Source organism: Phymastichus coffea, unplaced genomic scaffold (assembly GCF_024137745.1).
Source record: "Phymastichus coffea isolate CEN01 unplaced genomic scaffold, Cenicafe_Pcof_1.1 PCOF00043, whole genome shotgun sequence".
Classification (NCBI taxonomy): domain Eukaryota; kingdom Metazoa; phylum Arthropoda; class Insecta; order Hymenoptera; family Eulophidae; genus Phymastichus; species Phymastichus coffea.
Window position 1 is genome coordinate 2,405,879 of NW_026706854.1, and position 14,320 is coordinate 2,420,198.

Below are 14,320 nucleotides of genomic sequence, written 5' to 3' on the forward strand. Positions count from 1 at the left end.
AGCTCGGCCGGGCGACGGAGCTTTGTCCGGTGCCGGGAGAGCTCCGCGCGGACTAGAGGAGAGGAGGCGCACGCGCCGCAGTTGTGAAATCGCCCGGCTCTCGTGAAAGTATCGCCGCCAATGAGCGGAGCCGAGCGGCTCTCCGCGTTGCGCTGGCTCTTGCGAGGCGCGAGCGCGAGAGGAAAGCTCTCGCGGAGGCGAGCTGCAGCTCGGCCTCCCCGTGCCCCTTGGCACGCGCGCGCACTCGGCTTTCTTTCTTGCGCGCTCGGGCAGCGACGGCGTCGAGATCAGTTCGCCGAACAGAGCTGAGCGCGGCCAGTTAAACGAACGAGGGCACAAAGCGGAGAAAAAAAAATCAGTATGATGAATGTACATCCGCCGCCAGTCGACGCCCACGCTCGCACTCCTTTATCTGCCGCCCGACTGCGCATTCCGATGGCGAAACGAGATGGGACGCCGCGCATCTCCTCCTTGCTCAATTCGGATGGGCGCGCGAGAGGCCTGCACGCGGGCACGGCTGTTTGCCCGAAGCGCGCGATCGTAGACGCGACGGCGACGTCGGGGGGAGGGCAACTCCCTTGAGCTAAAAACGCGCGACACTACGAAATTCCGATTCGAGCAATTACTTAACGCCTTGGCTATAATAATCCGACGTGGCGAGGCGCAGGAGGTTCGCGTTTCCGTCGTTAGCTCGAGCCGAAACTTGCAGCGCCGAGTGCCGCGACCCGCGCGTTTTGCGGCGCTCGGGGGGTCAACGAAGGTGCACACTCCCGCGCGGCGTCGCTCCGCCGAATTCGGTCGCCTCGGCTCCGCCAGCCGTTCCGCAATGCCGTCGAGCGACGCGACCACGATCGGAAAAGCTTTCCGCTGGATGCGGTCGTAAATCATCCTTCGCTTTCTAGCGCTCGTCGCGGCAAATTATCAAACGCGGGAGAAACGCCGCGACGTATTTGGTGGCAAGGAAATCTAGGCGAGGGACTTTCAAAATCCGACGTCGCGATATTGCCAGCTCGCGATCACTCGAATAAAGGTCATCCGGATTGATTCGCGGCTAATCACGGGAGTCTTTGTTCCCTCGGCTGCGGAGAAAGTGAACTGCTTGCGGGCGGCGGCGGCGGTGGAAAACGAGCGCCGCGTCAATTAGTCGGAGGCGCGCACGCGGCAAAGGGCGAACGACTGATGGCGTGGGAGGGGGGATCGACGGCGAATCAGCGTGAGAGGGCAGGTAGCGTCGTGCCAGTTTGCCCGCGAGAAACGCGGCCACAGCCTCGGCGCTTGAGAGCCGTTCTCCTCCGCTCCGCTACGGCGCTCATCGGCACATTTGCATCCCACTTGCTCCGCCGTCCCTCCGCGTTTCTCGCTCGCCTGCTCGGACTTTTCGGGCAGAGCCGCTGCCTCGCTCGCAGCGGCGCGAGCGAGCGGGAGGAGGGCAGGCAGCAGGAGACGAGCGGGGTCAGGAGGATCGCGTGTCGCCTGCCCCCGAAACCCTCATAGCTCTCGCGTCGCTGCCACAGCGATATCTACTTTTGCGCGGATTTCTCTAATTGAACTAGTTTCCGAGATGAGGTCTCGCAGCCGTGTAACGCGGGCACCGCTCTCCTGCGGCGGCGGCGGCGGCAACGTGGGGGATAGGCGCTGCACGCCCACGACCAGGCCGGCGCTGGCGCGGATTATGCAAAGTAGCGAGAGAAACTCGACTTTCTAGCAGGTTACTCGTGGCTGCCTCGGGCTCGCGGCCTCCCGGCCGGCCGGGAGCAGAGCAGAGCACGAGTACGTGGGTCGGGGGAGCAAGTAGGTAAATGGCGGCGGCGACGGCGCTGCTGACCCGTCGCCTCGTTCTATCGGGAGCGCGAGCGAGCGGCGGGCAAGCGAGCAGATCGCCGGCCGCTCTGCCGCGTGGCTCGTCTGCTGAGAGCCGAGTGTCCGGCGCTCTCGAGCGTCGAAAGCAGGCCAGCGGCGCTGGCGGCGTCGCCGGATAAGCCCGTTTATTTCGGACGCCCCCTCCTCCCGCGACTATCCGCCGCGCCCTATCAATCGCTCCAAATCCACCGTGGCTCGCGCGCGCGCGCGCGCACGGCCCTGGGTCAGGGCCGTCGACAACAATGACCGCTCGGCAAAATCGACGCGACGTTAATTGGTGCCGCGCGCGTTTCGATCTGAGCGAGGCGCAAACTGTTTCAGTGGAGTAGGTTAGGCAGATAAGCCGCAGCGCCGAGAGATCCGCCGCCGCGTCCCGATCCACGATCGAGTCTACCCGCGAGGCGAGGCGAGGCGAGGGAAGGCGCGTCGGCCGATCGGCTGGCCGGCGGAGCATCGAGCGGGGTGAACGCTCGCGCGCGACGGACCGCGGCCGCCCGCTGGCGGAGCGCCGCCGGCCGGGGCGTCGCGAAGCCGCGGCCGCAGGGCCGAGCCCGCCCAGCGGCGCCAGCCCTCGCCCACGGCCCAGCCCCACCTACGCCCACTGCTCTCACCGCCCCGCGGCCGCCCGCGCCCCGCCGCCGCTCCCCGGAGCGGCGCGCGTGCGTGCGCAGCTGTCGTCTCCTCGCTCGGGCTCGGCGGGCGCGCGGCGCAGCGGAAGGACAGCGCCGAAGTGGGACAGCCCGCGCGGCCGGGCGCCGGGGCCGGGGAGTGCGGCTGCGCCGCGGGACGGGCGCGAGGCCGGGGCGGCGTGAGCCCGGCGGCGCCGGCGATCGGAGCCGAGGCCGCTTCGCTCCCTCGGCGCTCGCGGGCGCGACTGCGACGGCACCCTCGGCGCTCGGGACGGAGGACCGCCCGGCCATCGATCGACGCGGCGATCGTCGCCCAAGGTGAAGGTCGGCTGGCGCGGGCGGACTTCCGCGGCGAGGCCGGGGCGGACGCGACGCCGAGGCGACCGCTCCTCGCCTCCTGGCCGTCGCAAGTGCGGGCGGGCCGCCGCGTGGAGGTGGGGGCGAAGCCGCGGCTGACACGAATATCGGTAAGTCACCTCGCGCCGAGCGACCTCCTCTCTGCTCGCGTAATCCTCGACGAGGCGCGCGGCGTAAGCGCAATTGACGTGTAATTGCGCTCGGCCCCGTTAGCGATTGTTGTTCTCCTCGTTGGGCGGCGAGTCGCGGCCGCGCGTCGCCAACGCTGTCTCGCCGGCGTGGGCTCGCCACCCGCCCGGGGGATCGCCCGCGTCGACTCGCCACTAGCGGAGCGGCGCTTGCGACACCCGACCACGGCGGCAGCGCCACTTTCACTATCGCAGCTAGCCAGCGCGACTTTCGTAACTGCGTTATTATCGAGGACATGCATAGTCTCTCGCGCCTCCAATATGGGCGCGAGCGCGCTGCGCGCAACTGCAGCCGTTGCGGATCGCTCCGTCTTTCACTTTCTACGTGTGCGAGAGGCGAGAGACAGCGGCTAATCGGCGGAGCTTCGCGCCGCGGGCGGGTGGGGGAGGGGCGAAAGTAGTCCGGAAGCGGAGAGCTTTTCTTCGCCGCCAATCTGGAGCGGACTCGGTGACGCGCGTCGGCCGCGCTGCTCGGATCTGCGCGGCTGATGAATTGGAGCCGAGCAGCGCGGGCGCATAACGGCGCGGCGACCTCCATTTGGGCAAACGCGGAAATCAGCGTCCGCCGGGCGGCTCTGTGCGGAGCCGCGCTGCTCTGCGCGAGTGCTGGCGCGCGCCACCGGCGGCCCTGACAGTTCAGTAATGACCCCAATTGGCGGCGATGATGAATACTCGCTAGCGCGCTGCGACACGGCAGCAGCGAGCCGGCGGCGGAAAAAACACCGACGTTGCACCGCACGGCGGAGCGCAGCGCGATCGGGCGCCAAGGACGCGGCTCGCAGCCTGACCCTTAACTCGCGCCAAAGTGCCGCGTGCCCACTGCCAATTTCACCGAAGACGGCACGGCAGCGCGCGCTCGAAAGCTCCACGCGGCTTTCTACGGGCCGGCCGCCGCCGTCGCGACGAGCAGTCCTACTAACGCCTGTGCCGGTTCTAATGGCCGTCCAGTTTTCGTTTGGGCTTCCTTTCGCTGCTTTTCAACTGGCGTGTAACGCCCGCGGGCCGAGCGAATTCGTACACCGGCAGCCTTCCTACTTTCGCCGGCCCCTGAACTCTACCCGAACGACGCTCGTCGAGTCCTCGACGTCCACTCGTTCAGTCCGCGGCTTCAGCTTCCGTTACGCAATTACCGCTGCGCTGATCGCTCTCGGTTCCTTCGAAATGTATTACAAGAACGCACGCACACCGTCGAGCCGACCACATGCAGCTGCGCCGCGATCCACTATTCAAAAGTAACACAAGGATCCGAGCGCGGTCGCTCTACTCGTAACTAGCTCTCAAACTTGACATTGACTAGATCCGTTCGGCTCTGCTGCGCCTTCCAATGCTCCAATCTTGTCTTTGTTCGTTCTCGCGATCAATTCAACGTTTCCGCTTTAAAGTAAGCCAACTGAAGCTCGTACGTATGAATATCAACATAACTAATTGTTCGGACTTGAGGAAATGACCAACTAGAACGCCATCTAACGGCTACGACGACAGACTTGGTTATGCAAGTGCCTACTCCGAAAATAAAAGTATCAAACGCTTATTCGTTATTTAGCAATAGAATGGAAAAGCCAGATACAACGATCTTATACTCTCGGCTCAAAAATACACTGCATAGTTTGACCACACCAATATCTCTTTTCAGTCTTTTACTTTTCTTCGGGAAAAATGCGTATGTGGACAAACAATCTCAAAGTCATTTGTAGCTATAGTATATACAACTTTTTCAAAAAATCAACATCTTCCGTTATACTTTACTTGAATCGGATCAATTCAAGTTTTAGCGGCCAATGCACGATCATCGTCTCGTTTCGAAAGCAGAATAGCTATAACATTTTCGGCTTGCTAAAAAGTACGTCCAGTTATCACATTTCGTACTCTTCCGACAAATTAAACCGCAAAGCTGCTGTCACGCTACTATGATTCGACAGCTGTTAGCGGTCGCTGATGCTTGACCACGCTTGGATACTTTTTATCGAATTTTTTCCGCGCTCTACAATTACATGCATGACGGCAACAAATTTCATTACGTTAATCAAGCAGTAATACATTACCAAGTTCACTTACCAAAAAGACTACGACGTCGTGCATGATTTTCTTCCGCGTGCACGTCCGAACTTCCACTGTAAATAAATACAAAATGCACAATTAAGATTCTCGTGATTTATCGAATCTTGAAAATACTTTTGAACGGTCATACACAATTCATTAGCGCGCTTGATCATTTTTATTTTCTTCTGTCCTTTCAAAACTCAACTTTTTCTGTACTTGTCGCAACTTGTCATTAAAAATGTCAATTTACCTCTTAAAACGAACTCTACGATGCTAGAAAAGTCATTTGTAATTTAATCAATTTCTCAGTAATATAAGTAACACGTGCATCGAAAAATTACATAAACAAATGATAAATACGTATAAATGTGACTTATATAAATTTCTTGCCTATCTGCACACTTGCTTTATCTAGCCTTTTTTGTGATACTTTATAGATTAGATTACCCAAAAGGCGCATATATAATTTCAAACTATATTTTCTGTTGAAAATAATACGTTTTTTTATTAGTTACTTTAAAGATGATGGCACAATATATCAAGCAGGTCTTACTAATAGTAATGAACAATGGATTTCACTTATCATGCATACTGCTGAAAAACGACTAATAATAGCAATTATAAAAGTCTAACTGACAATAACTACAACTGAACAAACCATAACTATATCAAGTGTCAGCTATACGGCGGTTGATGTGGCCAAATTCTTTAATCCAAGTCAAACACAGAAAAGCTAGGTTAGCTTAACACTTAGCACTTCGTATTTCGCCGAATTGAAGCAAAAACTTATTGAATTGTTTCCATTGTCGTTCAACATAAAAATGACAAGACTTGTCAACATCTGCGATTATATAAAAACGAGAAAAGCCAAGGCTACGCGCTAGTCTGGCCAGCATAAAACAAAATACACTGAACTCTGACGACCTTGAGGAAGGTGCCGCCGCCGACTATTAGCCGGCCGCCTTGCGTGTGTAGGTCAAAATATATCTATATCCCTAGTGGTCTATGTTGAGAATATTTCAATCTTACATTTACTAAAAATCACTTCTAACTTGACTTTTCTGTGTAATAAAATTTGAGGGATCAATCATTTCTAATAAACTAAATGGCACATGCGCTTCAATATACAAACGTAATAAACTGTTTTTAATTTTAATTTTACGATTTCCAATTTTTTAAATAAACATACCTAGCATAATTTTAAAATAGGTATTGATGAAATTAACATTAACAAAAAAATTTGTGATATAAAAAAATAGAAAATGCATGTTTTTCCACTGATCTTATTATAAATAGTTTAATAGAAAAATACAAAAGCTTATGACATAATTTTCATATCTTTAAACTTTAAATAGCACTATTTATAGAAATTATTAATAATAAACTAATAATTAAATATTAAAAAAATAAATAAAACTCCTTTGTACAAATTACTTTAAAACATTTCATTTTGCTGTTCAAGAAATTGCTTAAGCAATGCATTATCCAATGGTATAATAAGTGATTCTACTCCTTCAAAATTTCTCTTATTTTTCACAAGTTTATGATCAATAAACTCAGTCAACTGAGCACGTAATGCTTGATCTGAACTTACAAGAAAATGTTCTCGTGATTCTTTGTACAAATCTTTGAATGACATACCTAAAAGTCAATTCAGTAAATTTTGAGCTTTAACAAATATTTATTTTAAAAATGTATATTTATCAGTATAATTAGTCCCACTTACCAGTGTAATTAGTCCCTCCATTTTTTAGTTGATATTCAACTAAAAGTTTATAAATGGATTTAGCATTTGAAGTCAATGAAGCAAATACATTTTGTAAAGAGAGTAATGCCAAAGCTCCACTTTTTTGAACAAGTAAAGAACTCTCATATGATGTTTCAGCTTCATAAGGTAGAAAAGTCGTAGCATCTACCCAATAAAAGTTATATCTTGCTCTTTTGACATTGTCCCAAACTTAAAAATAATTTTTGTTAAATTTAAACAGAGCTATATCTTACATTATCTGAAAAAAGAAAGCTTACTCAAAGGGGCATTGATATGGTCCACTGAAGCCAACATATGAATATTTGGTATATTTGCCAAACGAGATAAAACATCTTGAGCTTTATTTGTACGCAGCATTCCACCATCTAAATTATGTATCAGTAAGTACATTCTGTCATCTGGATAAGTTTTCATGATTTTTTCAATAATCTCAAAACATTCATTTTGATTTGGCACTTGTTCTAATCCTAGTAACTCAGTCATAATATTATCTAGAATCTAAAATATACATTAAATACTTGTTTTATTTCAATCTAAATATTCTCTTCTATTATCAACATCAAGATACTTACATCTTTGATAGTTAAACTAGGAAAAAAGCCGTTTATAATCAATGTTGGTTCATCAGGAATCATTTTTTTATAAAAATTGTTTATCAATGTTCTTTTTGAACCAACTCCATGCAATAGTACAGTAAAACCTTCTCTGTAAATATAAAAATTTATAGTTCCAATTTTCAATAATAATTGATTCTTTTATAGATAATTATAAGACTTATTATTAATTAATTCTTACTCCATGGTATGAAGCCATTCAATGTATTTTTTTTCAAAATTATTTTTCATTTCCTTAAAAGCTTCTTGATGCTTTTTAGGAATATAATTAGTCGATAGCAGTAATTCTTGTAATGTTGTTTCATCTAATTGCTTATTTTTCAATCTGCTCAAAGTATTATTAGATGTAAGGGATTTTACTGATTGACTAGCAAAGTAATCATCTGGCTCCATGAGCTTTTTTTCAAAATTAATATTAAATCATAGACAAAACATTCAAATAACAGAAATAATTTTTACAACTTACATATTCTCTAGCTTTTGACCTAGTCATTCGACCAACTGGCATTACTGACTCTTCTATTTGGAGGGTCTGTTTACATTGTTTTGCCTTTTCATTTTTACTTATTACTTTGCTTCTATTGTTTTTATGATTTTTATTTGAACCAGAATATAATTCTTCATCACTATCAGTTTCGTTTGACAAATTACTTACATGTTTCTGCTGTTTTTTTTCTTTAATTTTGAATACAAACTTTAATAAGTTATTTTAGAAAATGCATAATTTTTCATAAAAATTTTGTTTTTTATATTCACCATCAGTATTTTCAAGATTTTTTGACAATTGATTATGCACACTTATTATTTGAAGTGAATCTCTATATTGTTTCGCTTTTTCAATCATTGCATTTTTTTTCACTGGAGTGCCTTGCATTCGATATATTTTATTACCTTCAATATCATGATCATCAAATAATTCTGTAACAAGTTATTTTGCCAACAAATTAGAGTTAATTTAACTATATTACACTGAATAATTAAATTTACAACCTGTTGCTCTTTCATTTGATGCTTCTATTTGATTCAATTCTTTTTGAAAATCATTATTTATAAAATCAAAACAATTTGGAGACGGTTTCTCGTTCTTTTTCACTTTTTTTGTTGCAGCTATAGTTAAAAAAAATTAATATTAAAATTATTAAAATAATGTAATTGTTTTCATTTGTATTATTTAGAATAATATGATACAATTATTCTCCATATACATGCATATAAACATAATAGAATCCTACTGAGTTTAAACTTCTTATATAAGGAGTATATTATATACTATAAATAATTTTTTTTGGGCAATTATTCTTTTTTTCAATTATTAAAAAACTAACCTGCAATTTCCAAACATTGTACTTGCTGTTGTATTCGTGCAGATTTCCTACATTCTTTTGACATTATAGTTAAATTGATTTTAAAAATAAAATCTAAAGAATTTATTTATATGTTGATTTTAAACGAATTACATAGAACTTTAGAAATATTCATTCAAGAAATAAATGACAGAGGCACATACCGCTCTATTGTCGAATCTTCAAAACAAATTCGCGCCATTTGTGAAAAGTCTTAATCGACATAAGTGGTGGGGAAGGTAATGTACAATACATATAATACGTCTGTAATGACCGTAATCGTCAGAGTCATCTTGCACAAAACGTAGTATACGCCAGTTATTCATATTCATAATATATAATATAAATAATTTGTTTTTTGTAAATACCATACCTACAATAAATTTTCATCGACATATAAGCTTATAATATAACGAAATAAAAAATAATAATTCAATGTTATTTGACAAATAAATAAAAGAAACAATGCTTTATCTTATATGGCATTTATAGTAAAAAATTTAATTAAAAACAATAGAGAAAGAATCATTTTTTTATGTTGATTTTTGTATCTGTGCGTAAAAATGGTTCATGCAAAGTTTTGTATAATCGCTGAGCTTTATGAGTTCCAAATCCTGGACATAAAGCTAAAGCTCCTGCCGGAGCTTTTATAATATCCTTTAATGTTCCAAATGTAGACAGAAGCGTCAATGCATCAGTTTTATTAACGGCTCTCACTGAAGTTAAAGCACTTTGTATCTGAAAAGTATAAAACATAAGTATTAAAAAAAACTTCTGTTTTATGTATAAATAAAATCATTCAATTACTTTTTGATGTGGTGCTGTATCACTTCGTTCCATGATCATATCAGGAGGTTTCATTTCATAAATTTTATAAGTTTCAATGATTTTTCCAGCATCTTCTGCACTCCATGCTAACATTAACGTTAAATCAGCTAGTATGCTAATTCTTGTCAAGTGTTTTAATGAATGGTGTGGATCAGCTATATCAACCTTTTCGTAAAGTTGACAATTATGATTATATAAAACTAAGTTACACTTCAGATCATACATACCTGTACTAAAAGTACTCTTAAATTATAAGATGAACCTAAAGTTTTTAGTCGTTCATGTATGTAATCGGGATTAAGTTGATGATACCGAAGAGATAAAAATAATATGCATGAAGTTTGATTTGTAACATAGTCAGGAACAATTTCTGAATACTCATATGGTACACTTGTAATATGTTTTATAAGGGGATTTCCTCTCTAAAAATAAAATTGACAAATATCGAATTAACGGGTGCAGATCGTGTATTTTTATTATTATTATTTGTTTCTATTTAACAATTAAATACTTGTTTTGGATTAATTAGTAAGGGGTTCAATATCGAAGCATTCTTATTTTTAACATAGTTTTCCTTTTTAGTTTTTTCCTCGACTTTTGCTCTCTTTTCTAAATGTTCACTGGATGATGCATTGTTTTCTGTTTTACTCATACTGTACTTTGTTAAATAAGTTGTCTAAAATTTTTAACGATTTATTTTACAATCAACGTTATAAAAATTTTTAAATAACCTCTGACCAAATTTGCGGTGTCGCGAATGTATCAAGCATGTATAAAACAGCTGATACAACCTAAGGCCCTTGTCACTTATAGTTCAGTACGAACCTCAGAATCGGAAACAATGGTTTTGAAGTAGTATTGTTAATTAACAAATCAAGAATTTATTTATACTTAAATAAGAGTATGATCTCATAAATGGATATATAAATATTAGTATTTATCGCAACGTTGAAAACTCATTGTGTTATTTCAGAATGGACAGCATAATAATTCATTATTCAGAGTATTCTTCATTCCTATTTCTATATAGTTTTATTATATGGTAATCCCTTAATCGTTCAACTTATAGTTATTTAGGAGTCGTATATATAAGTACATATATTGTAAGTTATCTCAGCATTGATATCGTTTTCGTTTCTTGTAAAGGAATTTAGAGTGTAAATTGTAACCTTCTTGGGCTATGAGTTTTTGTTATTCGAGTAATTAAATTCGAGACAATAGTTTGTTTCATTTATGATTACTTTTTTCACGTTATATTACCAGAACGCTTATTAAACTTTGAAAAACAAAATGGAAACAAAAACTAATCGGCAAGCTTTACAAAATGATGTTAAATTGCTGCCACCAGAAGAGCGACTGAAACGTTGTTATGATAATGGAATAAATTTTAAATTTGAATTGAACAATTCAGTTTTAAGGTAGACTTCATGATATGAATTTTCTTCTAGATATTTGAAAAATTTTTAAGATTTCATCATGAAATACGATATTTGTTTAGATATTATCGATCTGGAAAAGAAATAATTAGACAAGCTGATGTATACTTGAATGAAGGAGATCTTGAGAAAGGATTTGTGTTGTACATACGGTGCATGACGTAAGTATTATTTCTTTGAAAAAATCAATCCGGTCTTGAGCATTTTAATTAATATTTATTATATTGCAGGATATTTATAGAAAAATTGAAAACTCACCCAGAATACAATAGCATTCCACCTCTTGACAAGGAATACATCAAAAATACTTTAAGAGTAATATTACCTAAGACTGAAGCTCTCAAAAAAAAGTTGCTGGAACAGTTTAAACATGAGTATGAATTACATAAACAGGAAATTGAAGAACAGGAAAAAGTAGAAGCTGAAAGATTAAAATTGGAAGAGAAACAGAGGTACCTTGTAATACCATCTTGTAAAACAATTGAGAGTTGGCAAATATTTTAATACATGTTTTTTATTGACAAAGATTAAAGGAAGAAGAGGAAATGAAAAATCAAATACTTGCGACTGCATCAAAAACCAGTTCTATAGGTATTGCTGCTGCTCTGACATCAGCAGATGAATTAAAAAGACAAGTTTTCGCTCCTAATAAAACGTACATCACATCTCACATAGATGACCAAGCTCAATCTTCTAAGGATAGGTATGCAACTTTTATTCTTAATTAGAATTGAAAAGATATATTTTCATTAATAATATCAATCTTTTTTTCACTTAGAAAAGTTCCATCTGTTGATCGGTCTACAAAACCAACTTCATTAACTTCAAGTGATAGGTTGAGAGACATTATCATACCTAGTCGATTGATGCAAAACTTTTTAAAGTTAGCTTCTAGTAATACCTCTAATAATATTGAAACTTGTGGTATATTAGCAGGAAAATTAGAAAGAAATAGATTGTTAGTAACTCATTTTTTAATACCAAAACAAACTGGATCACCTGACTCATGCATTACCCATAATGAAAAAGATATTTTTGACTTCCAAGATGAACATAATTTAATAACTTTAGGATGGATTCATGTAAATTTCGTTAATCTTTTCCTTGTGTTAATCATAATGTTGTATAATATAAAGTAATCAATATTTCTTTTCCAGACACATCCTACTCAAACTGCTTTTTTATCAAGTGTTGATCTTCATACTCATTGTGCCTATCAACTCATGATGGCTGAAGCAATTGCTATTGTCTGTGCTCCAAAATATGATGAGTAAGCGAAAAGCATTTTGATAAACAAACTTAGTAGGCTAGTTATTAATAAGTCTTAATTTTTATAGAACGGGATTCTTTCATTTAACACCTGATTTTGGTTTGAATTACATAGCAAATTGCAGAGAGAGTGGCTTTCATCCTCACCCAAGTGATTCTCCACTATTTACAGTAGGTTTTATTTGTATTTTCTATGGTACAATAGTTCACTAATACGTTTCTTTGTGTTCTACAGACAGCCAAGCATTTCCGGTTGGATTCTAGAGCGTCTATCGAAGCAGTTGATTTACGGAAAAAATGATACGGTACTACTGTTAAAGAAATTTAACAACCTTTTCCGATTTTAAAGTTTGTGATAAAATTACATTTTTTAATGAAATTCAATTATTCCAAAAGCTAAAGAATTCAAATTATAAGAAAAGAGAAAAGTGACTACCGTTAGCATTGTTTCTATATATTTAATACAAATCTGAAATCAAAGCTCACGCTATTTTTCTTTGTAATATATTAGATAAATTACAGAAATTTGGCAAATAGTATATTTAAAGTACAATAATAAATTTGAACACTTTAGTTTTCATATAGATCGCTTCAATCTTCAAAGGTATTTAAAACGTGGTAGCTCAAAACATATAAATAAAAAGAAATTGATAAATATTTTTATTTGAGTATAGAATCGTAAAACGAATATTTCAACGCGTCATATATGTATTATTTATAATAGAAGTAGAACATTCTTCAACTAATATTCCATTGAACAAAATCACTGTAATCATTTTGTGTAGCTGTTTTTACAGAACTTTGTCGTGCCTTTGGAGTAAATGATCGTGTTCTTTGTTTGACATTGTGTGACAGTGTAAAAACAGGATGAATATTCCGAATGCGATGTTGCATGAAAATACGGTAAATGTTAACAGTAATGAAACGAAAAATTTGATGAGAGTCGAAAAAGATGATTAATGTTCAGAATTTTTTTTTGCTAGTCAAATAATAATATAGTGCAATATTCAATTAATAGCTAATATTGCGCACTGTGAAAACACAAATAATATACATTAATCTTTTCTATGGGCAGAATTTTATTGCAATAGTGCTGCAGAAATTATGAAGAATACTTTTGAATTTCAAAAACGCGAGTTTTCTCATTTTATTTATAATAGGTTTTATGTATGCGAGCAATAATTAAATAATAATTTTGAATAAGATAATGATGTAATTGAGTTGAAAGATTTTTATTTATAAGACTTTATCTAGATATTAATGTAATTGTACATACGGCGTTAGTATTAACCTATGATTTATTTTGATAAATTTACTGTAGAAAGTATGTTGTAATGTAATTAGCACAAAATTATACTGAATATTGATTTAGTCATGATTTGATTGACGAGTCAAAATGAAGATAATTTGTTAAGCAAATCACATTTGCTGATATTTTTTCACCGCATAGTTGAAAACGAAGCGAATAAAGATACACACGATACACGCAGTCAGAGAGGTAGACATTGTGTAATGGCTTGCTATGATCACTTTTATATTACTACATTAGTTTGTTAATAAAACGTGATTTTAGTTAATAATGACATTTCATTTCAATTCCGCCCGAGTATATCAATTTTCCATCTGATTTGCACTTGAACGTGGATTGGCGAGCGGGTATTACGCTGTCGCCGCGAAACGAGAATTCATTTACTCAGTAAAGATTGACAGGTAAGACGATGTTCGCAGCGGCGGCACAGCGAGTGTGGGGCAAGCAGGAGGTGAAGTGCGCGCGAGCGAGGCCTATGTCAGTCAGCATCGACCCGCCGCGATCGACGCCTAAATCAAGCCGACTAGCTATCTGGTCACACTCGGCGCTCGTAACTCAGCCCCAGTCGCACCTCTGCCGATGTAGTATGACAACATTTTCTTCGCGTCCAAGCTGTGCTGGCTGACCGCAACACTACCTGTATTGTACTCTGTTGAATCGCCTGGTCGGCATCTTCGCG

At 41.2% G+C, this 14,320-nt stretch overlaps 4 protein-coding genes across 8 annotated transcripts in view; 1 reads left to right on the top strand and 3 right to left on the bottom strand.

Moving 5' to 3' along the window:
* LOC131664245 (protein roadkill) overlaps positions 1-6,009 on the bottom strand; it is a 20,804-nt gene extending 14,795 nt beyond the window's left edge. The window contains exons 1-2 of the mRNA XM_058935190.1: positions 5,733-6,009; positions 5,090-5,145 (exon numbers count right to left, since the gene is read on the bottom strand). The gene's annotated coding sequence lies outside the window, so the exon portion shown is untranslated. The remainder of the gene's footprint in view (positions 1-5,089; positions 5,146-5,732) is intronic.
* Positions 2,592-13,912, top strand: LOC131664246 (STAM-binding protein). Of its 5 annotated transcripts, none has more exons than XM_058935191.1 (9): positions 10,423-10,528; positions 10,601-11,045; positions 11,126-11,224; positions 11,294-11,515; positions 11,590-11,766; positions 11,842-12,145; positions 12,221-12,333; positions 12,401-12,503; positions 12,568-13,912. In XM_058935191.1, exons 2-9 carry the CDS (start codon positions 10,918-10,920, stop codon positions 12,631-12,633), a joined length of 1,212 nt encoding a protein of 403 aa, XP_058791174.1. In that variant the 5' UTR covers positions 10,423-10,528; positions 10,601-10,917; the 3' UTR covers positions 12,634-13,912. The 5 variants fall into 5 exon arrangements, with proteins under 5 accessions (XP_058791179.1, XP_058791174.1, XP_058791175.1 ...); XM_058935192.1 differs by lacking the exon at positions 10,423-10,528 and having other exon boundaries at positions 10,607-10,730; positions 10,891-11,045; XM_058935193.1 differs by lacking the exon at positions 10,423-10,528 and having other exon boundaries at positions 10,716-11,045; positions 12,568-12,637; positions 13,118-13,912.
* LOC131664244 (origin recognition complex subunit 2) lies at positions 6,353-8,991 on the bottom strand. Its single transcript, XM_058935187.1, has 10 exons — positions 8,964-8,991; positions 8,782-8,874; positions 8,447-8,563; positions 8,213-8,374; positions 7,923-8,131; positions 7,638-7,852; positions 7,415-7,547; positions 7,100-7,340; positions 6,801-7,031; positions 6,353-6,715 (listed from the first exon to the last, which is right to left on the bottom strand). Exons 2-10 carry the CDS (start codon positions 8,843-8,845, stop codon positions 6,510-6,512), a joined length of 1,578 nt encoding a protein of 525 aa, XP_058791170.1. The 5' UTR covers positions 8,846-8,874; positions 8,964-8,991; the 3' UTR covers positions 6,353-6,509.
* LOC131664248 (DNA excision repair protein ERCC-1) lies at positions 9,273-10,389 on the bottom strand. The gene is made up of 4 exons (XM_058935199.1): positions 10,139-10,389; positions 9,855-10,049; positions 9,607-9,792; positions 9,273-9,537 (listed from the first exon to the last, which is right to left on the bottom strand). Exons 1-4 carry the CDS (start codon positions 10,277-10,279, stop codon positions 9,325-9,327), a joined length of 735 nt encoding a protein of 244 aa, XP_058791182.1. The 5' UTR covers positions 10,280-10,389; the 3' UTR covers positions 9,273-9,324.
* Positions 13,913-14,320: the final 408 nt, after the last annotated feature.

Bases quoted from the DNA above. Each gene is read 5' to 3' on its own strand.
- LOC131664244 (XM_058935187.1), bottom strand. From the start codon at position 8,845: ATGTCAAAAGAATGTAGGAAATCTGCACGAATACAACAGCAAGTACAA. The intron at 8,564-8,781 runs GTTAGTTTTTTA...TTTTAACTATAG, and splicing joins ACAATGTTTGGAAATTGCAG to CTGCAACAAAAAAAGTGAAA. The intron at 7,548-7,637 runs GTAAGAATTAAT...TTATATTTACAG, and splicing joins GAATGGCTTCATACCATGGA to AGAAGGTTTTACTGTACTAT.
- LOC131664248 (XM_058935199.1), bottom strand. From the start codon at position 10,279: ATGAGTAAAACAGAAAACAATGCATCATCCAGTGAACATTTAGAAAAG. The intron at 9,793-9,854 runs GTATGTATGATC...CTTTACGAAAAG, and splicing joins TAAGAGTACTTTTAGTACAG to GTTGATATAGCTGATCCACA. The intron at 9,538-9,606 runs GTAATTGAATGA...TATACTTTTCAG, and splicing joins ATACAGCACCACATCAAAAA to ATACAAAGTGCTTTAACTTC.
- LOC131664246 (XM_058935191.1), top strand. From the start codon at position 10,918: ATGGAAACAAAAACTAATCGGCAAGCTTTACAAAATGATGTTAAATTG. The intron at 11,046-11,125 runs GTAGACTTCATG...ATATTTGTTTAG, and splicing joins TTGAACAATTCAGTTTTAAG to ATATTATCGATCTGGAAAAG. The intron at 11,516-11,589 runs GTACCTTGTAAT...TTATTGACAAAG, and splicing joins AAATTGGAAGAGAAACAGAG to ATTAAAGGAAGAAGAGGAAA.